The sequence below is a fragment of the Eriocheir sinensis genome, chromosome 67 (assembly GCF_024679095.1).
Source record: "Eriocheir sinensis breed Jianghai 21 chromosome 67, ASM2467909v1, whole genome shotgun sequence".
NCBI lineage: Eukaryota > Metazoa > Arthropoda > Malacostraca > Decapoda > Varunidae > Eriocheir > Eriocheir sinensis.
The window spans coordinates 8,451,808-8,475,417 of NC_066575.1; the positions used below are offsets into that span (position 1 = coordinate 8,451,808).

General features: G+C 41.4%; 1 protein-coding gene across 2 annotated transcripts in view; it reads left to right on the forward strand.

Annotated features, from left to right (window-relative positions):
* LOC126988052 (uncharacterized protein C10orf82 homolog) overlaps positions 1–19,406 on the forward strand; it is a 63,256-nt gene extending 43,850 nt beyond the window's left edge. For both annotated transcript variants that reach the window (XM_050845848.1, XM_050845847.1), the window contains exons 3-5: positions 7,796–7,905; positions 10,010–10,097; positions 12,915–19,406. In XM_050845848.1, the coding sequence (XP_050701805.1) occupies positions 7,796–7,905; positions 10,010–10,097; positions 12,915–13,135 (419 nt within the window). In that variant the 3' untranslated portion in view covers positions 13,136–19,406. The remainder of the gene's footprint in view (positions 1–7,795; positions 7,906–10,009; positions 10,098–12,914) is intronic.
* The last annotated feature ends 4,204 nt before the right edge of the window (positions 19,407–23,610 follow it).

Consider the following 23,610-nt stretch of genomic DNA (forward strand, 5'->3'; position numbering starts at 1 on the left):
ACTTCATGTAAAAAAAAACTATACGTAAAAAAAAAAAGAACTAACAACACTGAAAAATAAAGAAGAAACTAACAGCAACACAAATAACAGACAAACAGAGAAGATGGCGCCACTATAAACACTTGCCTGCGCCATGACGGGCTGGGGCCGAGTACCTTCCATGCCCCTCAAGCAAGCCTACCGGCGCAATAGGCGGAGACGTAAAAAAAAAAAATAATAAATAAATAAATAAATAAACTACTACAAAGCTAAAAACTACTAACAAAGAGAGTAACACAGACTCAAGTAGAACAAAGCCGTACTTACGTTAAACGGCGAGTCGGATAATGCTGCAGACAGGACAGACAGACGGACAGACAGATAGACAGCCGCGTTCCACTCCCGTCCTCACTACCACCATCAATGTTGCCGATTTGCTCAGTGTTTCTTCCTTTTATTGCGTTCTGAGGAGAGAAAGAGAGAGAGGAAGGTGGAGGGTTATCATTGCTTTGCTTCTTGTATTGGTGTTGGTGGTGGTTATGTTGGTGGTGAGGTAAGTCTAATAAGTGCAATATCATCTTAGCTAGCAACGATATCCTCCTGAAAGTGTCATGAATAAGAGGTCAGTTCCGTTATGGTGGTGATGGTTGTGGTGTTGGTGGTGGTGTTGATGCAAGTCCACAAATAACATTCATGAAGGTAAATATATATAATAACATATAATACCAAATAATAAGTGCGTAATATACATAAATCGGCCCTCAACAAAAGTATCATACAATCTAAAAAAAAAAATACAATGTGTGTAAGTAATAGTATCGTCGATAGTCAAAATATTAACACACAAAATAAACACCGACGATAGCCATTTCAAACTCCGCGTTATTAATATCAACTAAAATTACCGTTCATAAAGTAGAGGTGGAATAAAGAACCTTCGTCGCCGCGTTATTATTAAACCCCAAAATAACACGATTACAACAAAGGCGATACAATTACACACAGTCACACACACACACACACACACACAAGCAACGCAAAAACAATGACGCACTCGGGTGTTCATTGTGCACGGTAATAAAATGAATGAATAACGAAGTAGGTACAGCGTCGCGGGACAAAAAGAAATCGCGGGCTCGTAATAATAACGGTTGTCCTTGCTAAAACAACAGAACGGAGACCAGTGACCCCAACGTTGGTAAGGATTTAGCTGTGCATGACTTCAGGCTATATTACGTGCTTGGTACAATACTATGGGTCGTATTACAAGATACCGCCGCCCAAGAACACATATTTGACAAGGCTTTCGTAGGAGTTGTGGGCATTTCCAGGGGTAGTTTTATGACCCTGGTGGTAGTGTAAGTCTTCTTCTGTACCATGAACCTGAAGAAACACCCATTGGATCCCGACTGACCCCCTCTTTGACCTTTAGAAATGGCTGATGTGAGAAGCGAGAGTATCTCATAATACTAACCTATAAATCTTGGTGGAATACTATTATGCATTTCCTTCAATAAATACAACATTAGGACCAGTAAAAATAACACGAGTCAAAGAGGCCCATGAAGAAAGCCTACCTAGAAAAATAAAAAGGCATCTGGTACAAGAAAAGACAGAGTATGATTTAAAATAATATGAGGAAACAGTAATGAAATAAGAGTCCACGGCGCTCGGAAATATACAGTGCCTGGTTCAACAATATGAGGCAGAGTGTACGGTATATTAAGCATCGCGTGGGGCAGGTCACGGCCGCGGCTCACAAAGGGCGCCACATGAATACGAAAACGCCCCATTGGCCCAACAGTTTACAGGAGGAAGGTTCACAAAGGCCATTCACACGAAGACACGCATACACATAGCTCTCTCTCTCTCTCTCTCTCTCTCTCTCTCTCTCTCTCTCTCTCTCTCTCTCTCTCTCTCTCTCTCTCTCTCTCGACGACAAGCACGATCTGTCACTATTTATTTTTCAACTGCACGCACACACACACACACACACACACACACACACACACACCGAGGAATTGCTTTCGTTAAATTACTGGAGTGTATTGCGTGCTGTGTGTGTGTGTGTGTGTGTGTGTGTGTGTGTGTGTTAGGAATGAGGAAGTACGTGTTTTGTGAGCCTTAGAATCGAGGAGGGAATTCAAGAGGAGGAGGAGGAGGAGGAGGAGGAGAGAAAAGGAGAGGAAGAAGAAGCAGGAGAAAGAGAAGGAGGAAAATAATGAAGAAGAGAATGAGGGGGAGGAGGAGGAGGAGGAGAGAGAGAGGAAGAGGAGGAGGAGGAACAAGAGTAATACAACGCATTTTTCAGCGACGAATAACATAACTTCAATTGAAAATAAAATTAGGAAATGAATTACGTTAACTGCAGCGTGAAATTAATGGACGTTCGCACAAAGTTGCTCCATTGCCAACTATTACCATTTGAAGTTCGAGGCAACATTATTTTCTTCTGGACCCAAGAACAAAAATGGAAGCGACTCGACATTTTGCATCAATTCATCTTTTGTTAACCCTTTGACTGTGGATTTCCTACAAGAAGATCTCACCAAGTTATAGGAATAGAACAAAAAGTGGCTGCTATAATACAATGAGGAAAAATGTAGTCTAATAGGATATCCAGCATACCAACACCACATGGGAAACACTCCACTATCCACCACAGAGTCAGAGAAAGACCTGGACTTTATATTACCAGGCTACCAGTGAAGGCGAAATACGTGCCAATCGCAGCGGACGGGTTAAATGCACTGTATATTTCGTGAATCAGATGATGAAAACAGATCAAAATATAAAAAGACTATATATCCATTTCCTCTTTCTCCATTTTTTTTTTTTTGCGACTAACAAGCGACGAAAATAGAACAAAATTTATAAGAAAAACTATATTTCCATTTTTTTGGCCCAAACTAATTATTTTTTTACTCAGTCAACCGAAGACAGTCTATTACAGTTCGCCTCTTCATTTCCTTTACAGCAGAATATTCAAACACACACAAAAAAACTAATTTATATTTTTTGTTCAGTAGCTTTATTTTTGCTAGTTAAACCGGCGGAGAAACTCTATTATACATTGTCTTTCCTTTTTTATTTATAGTACCAAATTTCAAAAACAATATAAATAAAAAAGACTACATTCCCATCATTTCTGCCCAAACTAACTATTTTTTGCTACCTAAACCAGAACATGTTATATTTTGCGTCTTCATTCTGTTTACGGCACCAAATCTCATGAGCTAAACAATGACGGAAAAACAGATTATAGAAATACGGTAACTCTCGATTTACGCGAGTTTGGCTTACGCGTTTTTTTAAAAATAACGCAAGGTCCAAAATCCAAATAAATGTTTAATTTGCACGTTTTTTTCACTTATACGCGATATTTTATGGAGTTTTTTTTTCGTTCAAACTAACTTATTTTTACTACTCAAACCAACGAAGAAACTCTATTATTTCGCCTCTTCATTTTCTTTACAGCACCAAATTTCATGAGCTAAAGAATGACGGTAAAACAGATTATAGAAATAGGACAAAATATAATAAAAACCTACATTTCCATTTTTTTTTCGTTCAAACTAACTTATTTTTGCTACTCAAACCAACGAAGAAACTCTATTACATTTCGCCTCTTCATTTTCTTTACAGCACTAAATTTCATGAGCTAAAGAATGACGGTAAAACAGATAATAGAAATAAGACAAAATATAATAAAAACCTACATTTCCATTTTTTTTTTTCGTTCAAAGTACCTTATATTTTCTACGTAAACCCAATGAAGAGTCTATTACATTTTACGTCTTCATTCTGTTTATATCACTAAATTTAAAAAGCAAAATAAAAAAAATAAAAAAAATACATATCCATTTTTTTTGGGTGGGCCGAACTATTTTTTGCTACTCAAACCAACGATGAAAGTCTTACATTTTGCCTGAATTTTCTTTACAGTACTAAATTTCAAAAACAAAATATAAAAAAGTATATTTCCAACATTTTGGGCTATAATAACTGTTTTTCGCTAATCAAACCACCGACAAAGTTTATTACATTTTTAATCTTCAGTTTATTTGCATCACCAAATTTCGAGAGCTCAACACTGACGACAAAATAGCGATGAACGACCCATTTGCATTTGTTTCATGTGGCCAAAAAAACAACAACCACAAATTCGTCGAGTAATATATAAAACAACAACTTTCCATTTGCGTTTATTTCAGGCGAGCCACCACCGCAGCAACCAGGGCCATGTAGCGGAATACAGAAATTACATAAACGGTATAAAAAAACTAAATTCGCATATATATCAGGCGGCGGACCACAGCAACGCCCCACGCGGTTTAAAGTTTGGCGGGGAGAGCACACACACAAAAACACAGGCTCGTAACAAAATAACGTGCAAACCCTTAAACATTTTTGGCTAACCACAGCTTCCATTACTATTAGAGAATTTGTACCGCTGACTTTACTATATCGAGGCCTACGACTTAAGCTTTTTCATGAGAGTATCAAGACGCCTCTGCACCCGAAATTGACCTCCATTCTGGTCTCTCGTTTATATTTTCTTTTTTCGGAGCAGAGTCTGGCGGGATGTTTTATTGCTGTTTTTTGTTGTTGTTTACTGCTCTTGTTTGTCACACGCAATAACATAAACACAAACTATAATCGCAATTTTTCTTGACGTATTTCCTTTATAACTTAATGAACGCGTGCAATCAGTAACAAACACAAATACTAGTAACATATATTTCTTCTTCTTCTCTTTCTCCTCCTCCTCCTCTTCCCTTCTCATCAAGTATCCTTTTTTTCTTTTAATATTTTCCTTATTCTCTTTCATACGTTCTCTCCTTCTGCTTGGCTTCTTTCACTTCCCTCCCTCCCTCCTTCTTCTTCCCTCCCTCCCTCCCTCCCTCCCTTACAGGCACATTTCTTGATTCCCTGCCAACCTTCCCTTCCCCTCACATTCTCTCCCTCTCCCTCTTTCCCTCCCTCCTTCACTCCCTCCCTCCCTCCTTGGCCCTTTTCTTATCTCCCTCTCACCTGCCTTCCGTCTCTCATTGTATCCTTTGTATTCACTTATTAATGGCAGAGACGTGTGTGTGTGTGTGTGTGTGTGTGTGTGTGTGTGTGTGTGTGTGTGTGTGTGTGTGTGTGTGTGTGTGTGTGTGTGTGTGTGTGTGTGTGTGTGTGTGTGTGTGTGTGTGTGTGTGTGTGTTTATTCCTAGCTCGCTGAATCCACGACCTTTTTTTGTTTCATATTTCGTGGTTTTTTTATTTTTTTTATTCAGGAAAAAGAAAAAGACGTGGACCTTTAGATAAAAATGGTTGCTTCTAATCCTCCTCCTCCTCCTCTTCCTCCTCTTCTTCTTCCTCCTCCTCCTCCACACATCGATCAGTCACACAAACAGCAAACTTCATCGCAAGCTTCGTTACGCGAGAGGAGGGCGATAACATTTTCGTCTTTCTCTGTATGCTTATTAGTCTGTCTGTCTGGTCTGTCTGTCTGCCTGTCTGTCTGTATGCCTGTCTTTCTGTCTATTTGTCTGCCTGAAAGTCTGTATGTCTGTCTATCTGTCTGTCTGTTTGCTCGCTGCCAGAAATACCTCCAAAAATTAGATTGCCATACATTATAATAACCTTAAGTAAATCTCTTACGGACGTTTGTTCCCTTATTCCTCCTCCTTTTCCACTTTTCCCCTCCTCTTCCCTTACATTTTCTTCCTCTTCTTTTTAATGCCTTCTTTCTTCTATTCTCCATTATCTACTTACTCCTATTATTTTCTTCCTTTACCTTTTCTTCCTATTCCTCACTCACGCCCATCCTTCCATCCTTCCTTTCTTTAGTTATTGAATGTAATTTGGGAACGTAGGATAAAAAAAATGACCTCAGATAAAAAAAATTAAATGATAGCGAAAAAGATGAAAAAAAACGATTGATTGACTTAGGGTGACCCAGGCTTTGAGGGCGGAGCATAGAAAGACCGCGAGTGCTTGAGTTAATGGCCCGATGCTTCCCGAGACGTGACCAGGAATCTTCTTGCCGATAAAACCCAGCTGAAAATTGACTCCTTGAATGATCCCGGCAATTTTCAGACCCAAATTTGGGTCAATATGGAAGCTGATACGTCTTTTTCTTATTGCACTGTTATGTTTTACCTTTTCCTCTAAGATTTTAGCATTAAGTTCATAGTTGCATTACAGTGTTTCAATTTTAGTTATTTAGTTAGCTACGTGTTTATTTGTCTATATATCTATCTACTTACGTATCTATCTCCCTACATACTAATCATCTATCTATCTTTTTATCCGTCAATCGATCTATTTATCTTATCAGTCTATCTGTATGTATCTATCTGTCTATCTATCAATATTTCAGTCTGTCCACCTCACTCTCTATCTATCTACTTATATCTCTGTCTACCTATCTATCTCTCTATCTACCTTTCTATTTACCTACTTCTCTCTCCGTCTATCTGTCTACCTATCCATCTATCTACCTGTCTCTGTATACCTGTCCGCCTACCTGTCTATCTCTCAATCTTAATATCCATCAGTTCGATTTGTCCCTCGAAGCATGATTCCGTTTCCCTCCGTGTTGCAATATTGTCAATGCTACGGCCTCTGTTATTATCCTGAGAGGGTTGCGTGTGCGTGTGTGTGTGTGTGTGTGTGTGTGTGTGTGTGTGTGATAGGGGTTAAGCTCCTGTATGGGTGAATATGTATAGTTAGTAAGATAATGTAGTAGTGTACCGTAGTAATTATGTACCTAATGATGTACCTGTGTCTCATTCTCTATAACATTAGCGAGACACAAAGACAGACTGCATTTTATATTTCTCCTTTTCCTTCTTCCTCTTCCCCTTCTGTCTCTCTCCGGCATATGACCGCAGATGTTGCGCCGACTAAACGAAACTTTCCAACTTTTCTTCCTTTGATCTCGCATTCACGTAGCAAATTGTATGAAATGGAACGCGTGAGGATTTCTATGTGATTAAGAAACATCAGAAATAAAAATCGTTGAGGAAATAGTTGATTAAAAAGAGGAAGAGTTCTTTTTATTCATCATTTCTTTGTTTGTTGTATTTGATGTCTTTAATTTTCCCGTTTTTTCTTTCCTTTTTTTTCTCTCTCACTCTCCTTCTGCCATTTCTCTCCCTCTATTGTTATTTTTTTTTACTTTGCTTTTTATCTCTAATTTTACCCTTCCTCCTCTCTCTCCCCTTTTGTTCAATGTCATTATTTCTTTTTTCCTCTGGTAATGTAATTCTCTCCCTCCCTTCCTCCTTTCCCCTCTTACCTGCCTCTGTCTGCCTAATCGTCCTCCTGTCTGTCTGTCTGTTCCTTTTTGTCTGTTTGTCTGTTTGATTTTCCGTCTTTCTGTCTGTCTGTCTGGTTTTTCTTCCTCTGTTTGTCTGTCTATCTGCCGCTCTTTCTTCCTCTCTTTCTAGTTTTCTATCTGTATATCTCAACTCTCATCCTCTGTCTGTCTATTTTTCTGTCTAATTTTATCTGATCTCTCTAGTGTCTGTGTAACTCTTCGTCTGTCTGTCTGTCCGCCTTACTTTTCATCTACCTGTCTATCTCCTTACTTTTCCGTCTACCTCTCTATCTACCTTTCTATCTACCTCTATGTGTCTTTCTCTATCTCTCTCACTTTGTTTTTCTTCCTTTTCTACCAAGCTGTATTCGTTTTTGTCTACTTTTATCTCTACTTTCCTTTCAGTCTTCTCTATCTCTCTCCCTCTGTTTGTATTCCTTTCTATCTTCCTTCCTGTCTAGATTCCGGCCAACCTCTCTCTCTACGTGTCTGTCTCTTTCTCAGGTTACATCCCCGGACTGATGTTTCGGTACGGCAAGACCTTCGGGAGGGCGGCAGAGGAGAGCATCTCGCTTTACATCCAGCAGCAGAGTGACAGACGGGCCAAGGAGGAGGTGAGGGGGGCGAGGAAAGAGTAATAGAGAAGGTGGAGGAAGAGTAATGTGGTAAGCAAAGATAGGGATGAAAGAAGGGGGATAAGAGGTGTGAAGCAGGGAAGAGGAGGGAGAAGAAGAGGGATAGGGAGAGGAAGATAGTGATGGAAGGAGGTGGTAGAGGTGGACAGGGATGAGAGAGAGAGAGAGAGAGAGAGAGAGAGAGAGAGAGAGAGAGAGAGAGAGAGAGAGAGAGAGAATCAGATATCAAGAAGTACATAATTACATACTTCTAAAAATCAATATTACATAATTATATATTACACAAAATTAACATTACATAATTACATACATAAAAAAAAACATAAAAAAGTATCAAAACGTCAGGCCGGGCAGATAAAGGCGTCCCCCAATGACACTCCAAACATCATTATGGACGGAGCGAGGGCCAGTTGAGTGACACAAAACCCGAGTCAAAATATTATTGCGCTGACCTATTAACGAGCCACCGTGCGCCGCTTTGCTCATGATGAAAAACACGATTAGTCTGGATCACACAAAGCAGCGTCGCCCTACTGAACCATACACGCGACACAGACAACAGGTTAACGTTACTAATACCCGCGGCCTCCACCTGCCCGGCTGCATGACAATCGGTGGGAAGATGTGAAATTTTTTAGGTGTGCAGCTGTCTGACGTCCCTATACTGGCGCAGGTGACCAATTTACACATCAGGTTAACATTTAATTGAGCTCACTTACCTGCTTTTCGTTAATTAGAAGGAAGGGGTGAAATTATAAGGTGTGTAGGTGTTTGGTGTCCCTATACTGCCAAAGGTAACCAATATACACATCAGGTTAACATTTAATTGCGATCACCTGCCCTGCTTTTTGTTAATTAGAAGGAAGGGGTGAAATTATAAGGTGTGTAGGTGTTTGGTGTCACTATAAACTGGCACAGGTAACCAATTTGTACGTACGCATCAGGTTAACATATCCTAATCCTTATAACGTTTACCTGACCTACTTCATGTTAATTAGAAGGAAGAGATGAAAAGTATGAAGTGTGTCGCCGATTGCTCTCTCTCTCTCTCTCTCTCTCTGCCTATCTGTCTGTCTATCCAACTTTCTCCCTCCACTGCCACAGGTATGGAATATATATCAAGTTAACAGTAGTTACTAACCGTCGACCTTCACTTTACCTTCCCTTAAGCGACAAGTAACAATGATTAAGGTGTTTGGCTACTCTCCTTCGCTACATTGCCACAGGTAAGGAATATATATCGAGTCAACAATAGTTACTAACCCCGACATCCTTCCTCTCACTTCACCTTACCTTACCTATAGCGACAAGAGATAATTTGCTCAACAGACTCCAATTTTTGAGCAGCCTCAGCCCTTGTGTTCTCATTATCAAAGTTCACGACAATATTACCTCCATTTGTGAATCTTGAATCAGTTATTTGAATGTCATTCAATGCCTGGGAGACTTCATCCTTCATATCTGTTGCCTTCTTTTCCTGTGTAGAATCTTTCACAACTAGGAAATTCTTCTTGGCTTTCCTGTCTCTCTTCACCACCTCAGCCCAACTAATATTTACTTTGTGTGCACGAACCGCGTCAGCAACTGATCCCAGCTCCTCGTGCACCTTCTCAGCCCTTGATTCAACCTTATCCTTAACCACAGATATTTCTTTAGATCATTCTTGCTTGAATTAATCCAATTTCTCCACAATTTTGGTAGCCAGAGACGCGTTATGGAGGCACGGGGTGCAAGTCCAATCAATTTTAGGTATATTATCCTGCTTAATTCCAGACAAATGAGCACACTTCACATGACACCATTGAGGACACACACAGCATCCAATCCACTTCTCGCCAATCAAATCCTCGCAAACGTAACACAAATCCCTCACGCCCTTGGCCCTGACAGCCATGTCGACAAAGCACTTTCCACGTGGAGCAAGACGCAAAACATCCGATCACGACCACTCACTCAAGAGAGACATTAGAGACATAGATATAGAGTAACGCCAACACACTCCCCTTACCCCGTAGCAAGACCCGGAGGTACGCCAGGTAACACGCGGGCAATTAGTAACGTCTCACTTTTTCTCTCCCTTCAGGCCCGACGCTCCAAGTCCCTCCCACGGGTACGACAGAGGAGATCCGAGACGAGAGTGATTGAGGATTTCTACAGCAAATACGGAATCGGTGAGTGAGTGTGGGAAGAAGGGAGTGAGTGGGTAAGTGATTGAGTTACGGATGGAGGGAGAGAGGTAGAGAGCGAGTGAGAGAGAGGAGGGGAAGGTGGGAAAGCATAAGTAAGGTGAGTAAGGTGAGAGGGAGGGAGATAGAGAATGTTGAAGGAAAGGGAGTGTGAGTGGGTGTAGGAGGAAGGGAAAAGAAGGAAGACGGGAGAGAGGGAAGGACGATGGGATAGAGGGAAGGACGATGGGAGAGAGGGAAGGACGATGGGATAAAGGGAAGGTAGGTGAGAGTAGGTGAGTAGGAAATGAAAGGAGGAAAAGGACCTGAGAGAGAATGAGGTGAATAAATGAATGGGTAATGAGTCAATGAATGAATGAGGAAATGCAAGTGTAAATAAGTAAGTCTATGTGTGAGTAAGCAAAAAAAAACTGGATAAAAGAACGATAACAACTGTAAGACTAAAAGGGAATGAAAATTGGGAAGTAGGATTAGGGAATGAAAATTGGGAAGCTGATTAGGGAATGAAAATTGGGAAGTAGGATTAGGGAATGAAAATTGGGTAGTAGGATTAGGGAATGAAAATTGGGAAGTTGGATTAGGGAATGAAAATTGGGAAGTACGATTAGGGAATGAAAATTGGGAAGTTGGATTAGGGAATGAAAATTAGGAAGTACGATTAGGGAATGAAAATTGGGTAGTAGGATTAGGGAATGAAAACTGGGAAGCTGATTAGGGAATGAAAATTGGGTAGTAGGATTAGGGAATGAAAATTGGGAAGCTGATTAGGGAATGAAAATTGGGAAGTAGAATTAGGGAATGAAAATTGGGAAGCTGATTAGGGAATGAAAATTGGGTAGTAGGATTAGGGAATGAAAATTGGGTAGTAGGATTAGGGAATGAAAATTGGGAAGTAGGATTAGGGAATGAAAATTGGGTAGTAGGATTAGGGAATGAAAATTGGGTAGTAGGATTAGGGAATGAAAATTGGGAAGTAGGATTAGGGAATGAAAATTGGGTAGTAGGATTAGGGAATGAAAATTGGGTAGTAGGATTAGGGAATGAAAATTGGGAAGTAGGATTAGGGAATGAAAATTGGGAAGTAGGATTAGGGAATGAAAATTGGGAAGTACGATTAGGGAATGAAAATTGGGTAGTAGGATTAGGGAATGAAAATTGGGAAGTTGGATTAGGGAATTAAAAATGGGAAGTTGGATTACGGAATTAAAAATGGGAAGTAAAATTAGGGAATGAAAATTGGGACACGTGTGGTGGAGTGAAGTGGAGGAGAAAGCGTGAAGGGAAGGGGGACAGGAGTAACAATTTAGCGAGGCAGGATTAGGGAGAATATTGCAAAGTGGGGGCTGGGGACTAGGTGATGTGCAGAGGGGAGAAAGGGGGAAAAGGGGGATGAGGAAAGGGGTATGGGAAGAGGAGGACGCTTTACAAGGAAGAGAAAAAAAGTAAATTGAAAAGTGGTAGAATAAACAAAAGAATGAACAAAGATAATATAGAAAAAATGATGTCAAATTACGAGAGAAAAAGTGAAGGCTGTTTCTGATATCTATTTTCTTTATTGCTTTTTCATTTCTTGTTTTTATTCATTATTATTTCTTTCCTTTGTCGAATGAAATTTTAGCTTGTCAAAATGGTCAGTTGCTGTTCTCTCTCTCTCTCTCTCTCTCTCTCTCTCTCTCTCTCTCTCTCTCTCTCAATTCGCTTTTAATTACGAAGTTATTTGTTTGTATTTTTACCAATGACTGGCTATTATTGGCGGTTGGCATAACAAACCCTTTATAACTTTTACTTTTACACTAATTCATTCCTTCATTTCTTCCTTTTTTATCTATTTTAATTATGTCACACACTAATTTATCATCTTTCAAACTCCGCCTGCATTGTCTTCCCTTCCTTTCTTTTTCCTTTACCTTTTCACTCGTAAGAACCCAAAGAGAATCTGATCAGATTATAATACAGAGATTCCCCTCATGTTTGTATATATTGAATCGCGGAGTTACTTCCCTCTACTTTATTGTATGTCACTCCCACGTCTGTTCCTTTCTGTGTGTGTGTGTGTGTGTGTGCTTATATTTATGTACTACCTCATGTATTAACGTATTATATATATTCCTCGTATTGTACATTAACGTCCAAATCCTCCTATAGTTCATTTCCTGTTCGTCGTATGTGCAACAATTCTTCTCCTCCTCCTCTTCCTCCTTCTCCTCCCCTTTCTCCTCATCCCCCCTTCCTTCTACCACACCTTTATTTTCAAGCAATGTTCTCCCTTAATAAACTTCCAATGCTACAATTATCAATAACATAAGAACATAAGAACGCAGGAGTCTGCAAGAGGCCGGTAGGCCTGTACGTCCCTCCAACCACGCCTGCACGCCTCGGCCCCGCCCTCAGCAGCCCGCTACACCAAGGCGCCGTCAATATTATCCTCTCTAATGATGGACGGAGCGAGCTAAATGTACCCATAATCCAACTTCTCTTCTCACAGACTAACAGAGCAAGGCAAAACTACCCTAACCAGCCTGTACTCGACCCCCTTGTTCTCTAACTCTTTGTTCTCTACCTACTCTGTTCTCTGCCCCCTGTTCTCTAACCCCACTGTTCTGTAAACCAACCCTTACTCTTCTTTTCTCACAAACGGACGGAACAAGGCAATATTACCTTCATACTCCTGTACTTTGTCCCATACTGTTCTTTAACCCACTTGTTCTCTAACCCCTCAGTTCTCTAACCAGACTGTTCTCTCACCCCTTTATCCTCTAACGTAGGTACTTGCTCTTTAACCCTCTCTTTCTCTTCTCCCAGACGGACGCAGCAACCCTAACTACCCTCCACTGCCTGGCTACACTGGTTACATCCCCAAGATGAAGCCCACAGACCTTGGCATCGGCAGGACCTTCAGCGCCGCCGCCCGGAGAGGCCTCGCGCACGTCACCACGGCCAGGGAGCAGCGACAGTCCCTCCAACCACGCCTGCACGACTCGGCCCCGCCCTCAGCAACCCGCTACACCAAGGCGCCGTCATAGTGAGAGGCTGGGTGGGTGGGGCGAAGGCTGACTGACTGAGATGGTGGTGGTGGTGGTGGTGGTTGGAGTAGTGGGTGCGTGAGTGACTTGTGGTTGTGGTGGGATGTGGTGACGGTGGTTGGGGTACAGATTCCTTGTTTTCACACTTATAAGCAATCACACTAACATTATTATTCGCCACTGCAATAAACTCCCCAACGCAACCGCTACCACCACTACGCAAACTAATTCCAACCTAAATATTTAAAGATCACTTCGTCCTAGACTGAATATGACTCCTTCCAGTGGTCTTTTAAACTTCACCTTCACGTCAAAATCCCATCATCTGTGAGACTTTAAAATCATGTTAGAAAAAAGTTAACCTGACCTCATGATACCTGGGCACAACTTACCACAGCCTATTTAATGAGATTATACCATTAAAATTCACCTTATTATTATATTAACACCAATAAAAGCTTTACCTACCATACATAACAACCACTGCCACCACCAAAGACCCAATTCACCACCAAATCAATAATCTCAAGTGGCAATTTACAATACCAGCGACCACTACCACCACCATTACCACCAAGTCCAGCCAACCATCACCACCACCACCACCATCACCACTAGACCCTCCACTACACACCAGTTACATCCACCCACCAAAACCACCACCACCTACCACCACCACCACCGCCACCACCACATCCCTCAACCAACACACACTTTCCTAGCAATCACACACAAAGTTATTCATCACTGCAAAAAACTTCCCACCCACCACACCACAACCACTACCACCACTTCACAACACTATTACAATCTAAATATTAATGATTGCTTCGTCTCTCTCTCTCTCTCTCTCTCAACCGTTCGCTTCAGGAGAGGAATTTTTTAACACTCGCTAACTCGTCGCTTTTGGTATGCATTAATACCGGCCGTTCGTAAGTCAAGCCAACACAACACACGCTCGTAAGTCAGGCAACACAAGACCCGTGCGTGCGTAAGTCAGGGCAACACAGGCGCCAGCACGTGATTCAGAGCAACACATAAGTTCCCCCTAAGACGCGTAACTCCTCTCGTTTTCTTTTTTAAGCTTGTATGTCACACGGTCGAGACAATAGTCGTGTGTGTGTGTGTGTGTGTGTGTGTGTGTGTGTGTAGAATCTGGGTCACATACTATGATGTTGTGTGTCTATTGTGTGTGTATAAGAGAGAGAGAGAGAGAGAGAGAGAGAGAGAGAGAGAGAGAGAGAGAGAGAGAGAGAGAGAGAGAGAGAGAGAGAGAGAGAGAGAGAGAGAGAGAGAGAGAGAGAGAGAGAGAGAGAGAGAGAGAGAGAGAGTAAACTAAAAAGCCCTCCCAGTTACATAACTTGAAAGAAACAAGGAAAATTAGAAGACAACGATGAAAATAATACTAATATTAATAATAATAATAATAATAATAATAATAATAATAATAATAATAATAATAATAATAATAATAATAATAATAATAATAATTCAAGGCAATATTAATACGATGACTAATTAAACCTTGTAAATAAACCCCATTCGACTGAGCATATTTAAAACTAAAATCAAAAATACAAATATGAAGCAAACGAAGATATTTAAATTCACGGCCACTAAGAAACACTGCAAAACTTTCCTTCCTTAGCGGGATAGAATACTAATTTCGCCTCAGCAGTTGATACACGGGTCCGAGTCCACAATGCAGGCAGACAAAAGAAAAGGAAACTTGTGCAGCGTTTTAATGCGAGGGACAAAAGGCCGAGGCTGAACCATTACCCTGACTGCAAATCCCTCCAGAGTAAAAAGCCGTCCCTGCCTCTCTCCCTCCCTCCTTCTCTCCCTCTTTGCCTCCCTCTTTCCCTGGTCTCCTTTTCTGCTCCTCCTTCCATTCTGCTCTTTCTCTGCTTCCCTTTTGCTCTCCTTATTCCTCTGTTTATCCCTCCATTCTTTTTTCTTCCTATTTGTTTCTTTCTCCATTCTTCTTCTCTGTCTCTTTCCTATTTCCTTATTTTCTTTAGTCTTTCTCTGTTCTTTTTCGTTTTCTTGTTTATTTGCTCTTCTCCTTAGCTTTCCTTATTCCTCTGTTCATCCCTCCATTTTTTTTCCTATTTGTTCCTTTCTCTATTCTTCTTCTCTGTCTCTTTGCAACTTCCATATTTTCTTTAGTCTTTCTCTGTTGTAATCATTCTTCTTCTGTTAATCTGCTCCTCTCTTACTCTCCCTACTTCTTCTCTGGTCTTTTCCCACTCTTCTGCTACCATTTCTCTGTTCCTTTTGCTATTCTTCTCTGCTTATCCACTCCCCCTATTTACGCTTCATTTCACTTATTTTCTCCATTCACTCTGTTCCTAACTACTTCCATCTTCCCCCATCTCTCTCTCCAACACCTCCTCTTCCTTTCCTCCTTACACCTGTCAACATCACGAATTCCTTTTAAGTATTTACCTGACGCCGCCCCGCCCAGGTAGGCAGTCCAGAGTCCTACCTAGAACTTGAGTCAGAACCACACAGTAAAACCTCACTCATACTGTTACCAGACTCGCCCTTAATTCCCCCTCTCTCTCTTCCTCTCTCTGCCTCACTATAGTTTTGTTTCCCTGCTATTCTAGTGTCTATGTCGCTATGTTGTGTGTGTGTGTGTGTGTGTGTGTGTGTGTGTGTGTGTGTGTGTGTGTGTGTGTGTGTGTGTGTGTGTGTGTGTGTACGTGCAGTATAAAGTTAATGATGTTAATTCCTCTACATGTGTTTGGACCAGGTTACGACGGGTGCCGTGTGTGTGTGTGTACCTGTGTGTATGAACCTGTGTGCGTACCTGTATACCTGGGTGCCAAGATGAGCGTCCAGGACCACGCTTAAGGCTGTTGAGTTTCGAGAGTCTGGTTGTTGATAAATTAAGGACTTGTTGGATGACACTTAAATTTTACCCGTATGTATGTATGTGTGTAGTCTATCCATTGATCCATGACGTAAAGTATATGTTTTGCAAGAGATCTATGTATATATTCTGCCAGTTAGCCGCTGCAATGCTGTACAGTTACCTCTCATAATGCTTCGATAACGTAAAAAGGGAGATAATTCAGTAATGGCTCTAAACGTTTCCTGCCTGATACGCACACATTCAACTCTGCCAGCCTGATGCCCCATTTCCAATACCACCCTCATACTACCGCCTGTTAAGCTTAGAATATCCAGAGAAAACACACACGCAGCCGTCTGTTCATATTTATATTATATTTTGACCTCTCTTTCGGCCACCTCTTCTGATTCTTTTTTAGGAGCAGCGAGTAGCGGGATTTTTTTTTATTATTGTTTCCTTTTTTGTGTGCCCTTGAGCTGCCTCCTTTGTTGTAAAAAAAAAAAAAATTCAAGATACCTTTTTAGATATCCTACGATCCTGTTTCTACGCCGTGTGGGGATATCGAGGCGCTATTACAAGACCACCATGGCCCATATCCTCAAACATTTTGGGGCTCACACACACACTCATTTGATAAGGCTTTCGTAGAGGTTGTGGGTGTTCCATGGGTAGTTTTATGAGCCTAACCCGGTAGCAGCGACGGGTCAAATTTGTGGTTTTACCGTGTAGCAGCGACGGGCCAATTTTTTGTCATGATAAAGACCCCCCAAAATAGATGATGCATAAACTGACCACAAATGCGTTGATATGTATTACGAAATGGTGTGTGTGAGTGATGATTTTTTCTCATTAATTCGCTTAGAGGGGCCTTTAAGAAACATGATCCCCGCAGGTACCGAGCTAATGAGGCTTGACAGTATTTCTGCACCATGAATGTTGGGCACCCTCATGATAACCTAACTAATCTCGCTTGTGGCCTTTGTAAATATTTGCCGTGAGAGCCGAAAGGGTTTGAGAATACGGGTCCTGGAAGAGAGAACAAGCGACAGATAGACAGGACGGACACACTCCTGCTGATGGCTGTAAATGCATATGCTCTAGACTTTTCTCGCGTTACTTCATATCCTGGCGTGAGATTTGCTTCCGTTGCAGACTGTACAAAGATAGCGATATACTAGACGAAGCAGTAGTAGCAAGGAAAACAGCTCTTGCGCGGGCGGTGACCATCTTGCCCTGCTGTCCCGGTCCGGCGCGGCGAGACAGGCCCTGGTGATGTCATGCGCGCGGGGAGCTTAGCACGCGCGACACACGAGCGGAAAACACGAGGCGACGATGCGAGGAATACACTCGAGCCGTAAGCCTGAGCGTGTGATAAGCCGTGGGCCATTACTGAGCCATGACTCCGAGGCTCGGCGTGAGAGATGACCCTCCAAATACAAGAGAGTGAGTGGCTAAAAGCTTGCGATACCGATAACGAGTTTGCGTCCCTGGTAGGATGTTTTGATCGACTATCCTCCGCCTCGCCTCAGCTGCTTTAGGATGGCAAGGCGTTTCAAGGGGAGGCGAGGAGGAAAGAGCTACTCCATTCAGATTTTTGTGACACGCCTCACACTGATGAGACACAAAACTCGAAAAGAAAATGAAAAAGAAATTCTATCGTGGCACAGGGAGGAAAAGCTGGATACAAATTCAAGGAGGGAAAAAGAAGATACTGAATCTGAAAGGACGGAGATGCGAATACTCGAAAAGAGAAAAAGGATAAAGAAAGAATATATTGTAACACAAGGAGGAAAAGATATAAACCCTCAAAAAGGAAAGAAAAAAAAGAATCTTCAGCGTTGTAATAAAAACACACGGAAAGACATTTAGAAAGAAAGTAAAGATAAATATGTTTGTGGTGATGAAGGGAGAAATCGAGATACCAAGAACCGAGAGGGGAATTACAAAGCAACAACAACAGCAGAGAATAAAAACAAAGACAATGGCAAAGAAGATTAAAAAGAAAAAAAAAATGCAATCCCATCGCAACAAAAGAATAGCAAGATGATTCCCAGAAGAGAAACTTAAGTGGAAAAAGAGGAAAATACTCAGAAGAAACGTTATAAAAGGTGAAAACAAATGAGTACCCAGAAAAGAAGATAATGGATAGAAAAGAAAGGAATTACTCGAATGAAAGAAATAAAAGCAACAATGTGAGTGATTAAAAAGGCGATAAGGAGTAAGATAAATTAGAATGGCACAAAAGGAAGATGAAAAACAGAGGAGAAAGATAATAGTCTGAATGAAAGAAAATAAGAAAATAAGAAAAAAAGACATCAAAATACGAAATAAATAGAAGCTGAAAAGGAAGCTGATAAATAGTAGAGAAACGCTGATGACCCGAAACGAAATATACTAAAAAATAATGAAAACCAAAACATCAAAATACGAAAAGGAAGATGAAAAAAATAATAGAAGAAAAAGTTAACAACCCGAAGCGAAGATCAAGAAAAAGCGACCCCCCAAAAAATAAATAAATACCAACACAAAACAATGAAAAGTAAAAACGAAAAATAAAAAATAAAAAGACGAACTCAAAAATAACAGTAAAACAAAATCACGCTCAAAATTTACTTACTGCATCGTTCCAAAAAAGGATAAACGGCTTGCAATGGAGAACATGTTTGTGAGCGCCGCCTGTAGGTATAGTTTACGAGGACACAACAAGTACCCAGGCTATACTATACTGTGTCTATTGGTTATACTATGCTGTGTCTGTCCCGTACCCCTTCCCCCTTCCTTTACCCCTCCGTGCTACCCACCTATTCCCCTCCTCTCTACTTTGTTTCTCTTTTCTCTCCCTCCCTCCGTCTCCCTTCCTACTCTACTCTCTCCTTTTCCTTCCCCTCCCACTATGTTTACCCTCCCTCTCTCCCTTCTCCTTCTCTTCGTATTCATTCCACTTTTTCCTCCTTCCCTCTTATGCTTCCCGTACCATTCCCTCTTCTCCTTTCCTTCGTGGCCTTTCCGTCGACCCCTAACGGTGTCTCAGTAAGGGCCGCCTCTCCATCTATCTGACTCTTTGTGTTATAGGTAACGTGGCTCATTTTCCTTCTTATTTTCCGGTTGTCCTTTCCTTCTCCTCCTCTGTCAGTCTGCTCATCCGTCTGTTCACCCGTCTGTCCATCTGTTCGTGTGTTCATCCGTCTGTTCATCCACATGCTTCCGCAAATATCCAATTAATGCAAGGGAAAAATACATGGAGCCGGGAGAGTGTTAGGAGCAGGTAATCCGACTAGTGAAAGGCATCTAATTAAACAGGTGATCTCCATGTAGGCGCAGCGACTCGTGATAATCCCGCTGAGAGGACTTGAAACACACACACACACACACACACACACACACACACACACACACACACACACACAGGCGGACGCTACGCAATACAATAACAACGAAATATAAGAAAACGTAGGAAAAAAACTCATCATGGTACGACTAAACGCGATAAACACCATCTAATAGACAAATGAAGATAGACAGATTGAGAGACTGACACACACAAAGAAAGACAAACACGTGACGATACTAACTAGAAAATAAAAACAGCTGACAGAACTTAGAATCCCGGAGACACAGAGTAAACAAGGATATCATTACTGACTGACGGAGGACGCGAACACAAATCCAACCAAAGTCACTAACCTAAAAAACATTATCATAAGCTCACAATCGTTAAGCTGCTTTGAGCGTGGACGTGGCGGCGAGCTCCCCGTACTGAGAAGATCAAAGAAAGACATGCGATCTCGGTGCAACACGCCCAGTTATGAGCTGCTGATGAATACGACAAAGAGCAACGCAACGAACTAATGATTGCCGTTCTCGAGAGAATGGAAAGAGAAGAAATGAACGCTTGCATCCGTCCCAACGCCTATACTAATGAATTTAACAGAACAAAGCAACAGACCAATAATTGCCGTTCTCGAGAGTATGGAAAGAGAAAAAATGAACGCTTGCATCCGTCCCAACGCCTATGCTAATGAATATAACAAAGCGAAATACAACTGGACGAGCAAATGCCGTTCTCCGTTCTCGGTACAAAGGGAAAAGAGAAAACATCAACACACGCATCAGTCCCACCGCCTAGACTAACGAATATAACAAAGCACAACGCAACGGACGATCAAATGCCGTTCTCTGTACTAGGAAAAAGAGAAGAAATCAACACGTGCAACAGCCCCAACGCATATACTAATCAGTGTTGTTAGGTAGAGTCGCAACGATGTCAGATATGGGTCCCGAGGCGCTGTGTTCCCTAATGAAATCGGCGAGGCAAGAAATAATCAGGTGTAAGGTGTGAAGACGCGTGAGTCATCGGCGCGGCATTAATTAACGAAGGTGAGAGGGTACTCCGGGTACTCCTGCGCGTGGCAACCATTTGGGCGTAGAGTATAATGAGGAAAGTGCTGTAGATTGTAATACTGATAATAGTAATAATAATAATAACAATAATAAACAAATTGGACTAGTGAGCAAAGAGATCCTGACTAGCTGATGTGAATGGAGCCTGAGCGATATATCGTCACCTTCGTAAACAAACCGCCAAAGTCATTATTTTCTACTTTTCAGGAAATCATAAAATAAATGTCATTATCTCATTTGTCTTAAGAGTTAGGCAGGAATGAAAAGGCCAATTCTAGAACACTCAAACCCTGAATGACGAAGGCAACTATACAAAAACGGCCGCCACATGTTGAAAAATTGATCTAGACAAAAACCTGGAAATCTCTGAAAAATGACTGAGGCGATTATTTTATGAGGGTGACGATATACTCCATCAACTGGATAAGACTTCAACACTACTAACATATCACTTGACTAGAATGAACACCCATGCATCACCATATAGCACGTACATCTTTTATACAGGCCCTTCGAGGATATACCCCCTTTCTACAAGCTTCACTAGTACGAACACTCTTTCTACAAGCATCACCTGTACTTTATAATCTTGGCAGCGTACTGTAGGAGAATCGAGAACACCTTTATGGTTCTACAAAACGGTTCATTTTCTACATACTTTCGAGGACGCTCTTTTTACCGTCTAAGTAGATGAGGGGTTTATAAAGACTTCCCTGGGACACGCAATACACTCCCTTTCCAAGTACAGAGGTTTTTGGAATACAGCGTTTTACATTACACTTTTTCATGCACCTTTCAGCCCAGCTACACGTGTATAAAGAAACCTTAGACTGGCTCACCGTTCATGAATACACGTAGTCTGGATGTCCCGTTCGAGGTAGCTACTATTCCATGCACAGAGATTCTAGAGTACAGTTTTTTTTTTAACTACACTATTAACTTACTTTTCGGAGCAGCTACATGCTCAAAGACACGCTTTCCGCAGTGGGTATACTTCTCTAAATACATTCGTCCGAGGCTACACTTCTCTGAATACACTTTTGGGTGTAAAAATCTACGTACACTCTAAGCTAATTTGGACACAGTGTTCCTTCCCTAACTTCCTCTGATCTTGTGTAACCACCGCGAGGCAATCAGTGGAAACATAAAAGCTGATAAAATACCCCTTTTCAAGTCACTGGAAATGACTACTAATTACAGCAGCATCCTGTTCATTAGAGGAGGCAGACCCGAGGGCAAAATAAACTGGAGAAGAGTAAGTCTGAAGCCCGCGGCTCCGACAAAGTTTCAGAGATGTAGTAAAATTAAGATTAGGTTGGAGAACCGTCTTGATGTTGCTCCGTTGGAAGTTTTTATGTCATAAAGAGGAAATACAGACGAGAGGGATGATCTTATGACTCTTATACGTTAAAGATTTACGGCAACGATACGAGTTCAGAAAATAGAGCGGGCATACTGATTTAATATTGAATCCTTTATAACATGAACAAAATAAAATATATATCCAGTGCTGCGGCAGTTAGGTGAGGGTAATATATTTTGAAAACTATGGATGCAAACTCATCGGATATTATAAGAGTACTTTAAAAACAACATTCATAAAACAATCATACTTTTAAACGCATCCAAGCGCGGTACGGAGCAACTGAACGGACTGTCGAGGCAATCCATTATAAAACATACATAGCTCCCAGGCCTGGAGCTCCGGCACTTTCGAAAACTAGATGACTGATGCTGTTACGCTGCCTAAATATTACAAAATGAGTACAGAGAGAGAGAGAGAGAGAGAGAGAGAGAGAGAGAGAGAGAGAGAGAGAGAGAGAGAATTTTACATAATACATATATGGAATCAACGTTCATAAGTCCTTCAGTGTTTGCCTCAACTCAGTGTAGACTAACAGCCGTTCACGCGTCCTAGAATGACCGAAGAACAATAACTGATGAAGAATTGATGATGAAAGAACTAGGTACGATGTAACATGTCTATTTTCAAAGACGATGAACACCCAGCAGATGACGCGATACGAAAAGCCATTCATGTTCGCCTCGTGGTGGGTGACTCCCGTAGAAAAACTGTGGAAAGGATGAATAGCGTTATCTACCATAGAGGGTGAGTCCGTTTTCTACTACCGCCAGTATTTTTTTATATATATTTTTTGCGCTTGAGCTTCCTCCATTACTGTTGAAAAAATAAGCTCTACACCCATAAAGCCGTGTCCATTTTAAGAAGTGTTAGCATTGCCTTCACTTTATTCATACAAAGAAGAAAACATAAAAACTGCACATATTCTTAGCTTTTACTCTCTGTACGCGAGAAAACAAGTTGAAAGAAAATGGAAAAAAAAAATGTATATGCTTTTTGTCAACATACATCGATTGCACTCCGAAGCACTCACGCCCATTCCTATTCCTGGTGCCTGTCACTGCCCACAACACTTTATATAGCGATGGAAACCTACGAAAGAAGGATAATACAGCAAAGCGGGAAAAGGAACAGGAGTGAAACCGTAAAAAGGAAAGGGAGGAAAAATCATAAAAAAAACATACTTAGTGCAGAAATTTGATAAAAGGTTCATTAGAAAAAGGGAAAGTAATAAAATGTGATAAAAAGCAAGAGCACCTGAGAGAAGAAATGGATATAACGTTTAGAAGAAAAGGAAATAAATAAGTAGAAAAAAAAATAGTGGAAAAAAGAAAGCTGCTTAAGTGTACATTAGGATAAGGAAAAATGAAAAAAATCTACACGAGAAAAAAAAGCAGTTAAGTAAATAAGGAAACAAAAATCACAAGTAAGAGATAAGGAATAAAAGAAATCACACAAACAAAAAAACAGCAGTTAAGAAAATGAAAAAAGACTGACAAAGGAGCACAAGAAAAAAGGAAAAACTTGTTAAGGAAATAAGAAAACCATAAACGTCACAAAAAACGAGAAAAAATATTAAGGTAAATTGGGCCTTGTGTTTACCTCGCGTGCCGCTGCCTCGAACTCGCCTGCACTCACCCCCCCCCAACGACCCTCCACATCCACCCCCAGCCGCGTGACATGACCAGGCCAGCCGACGCGCCGGACGGGAGCGGGGATACAAGGCGGCGCCGCGGCCTTCACAGCCTCCTAGTGTTTGCCCCGCCAAGCACTAGCCAAGAGGCGTCTGCTAGGAGAGCCGCACGCTGGTAGAGCCGCTGGACCGCTGCCGAGGACGAGACAAACTCCCGT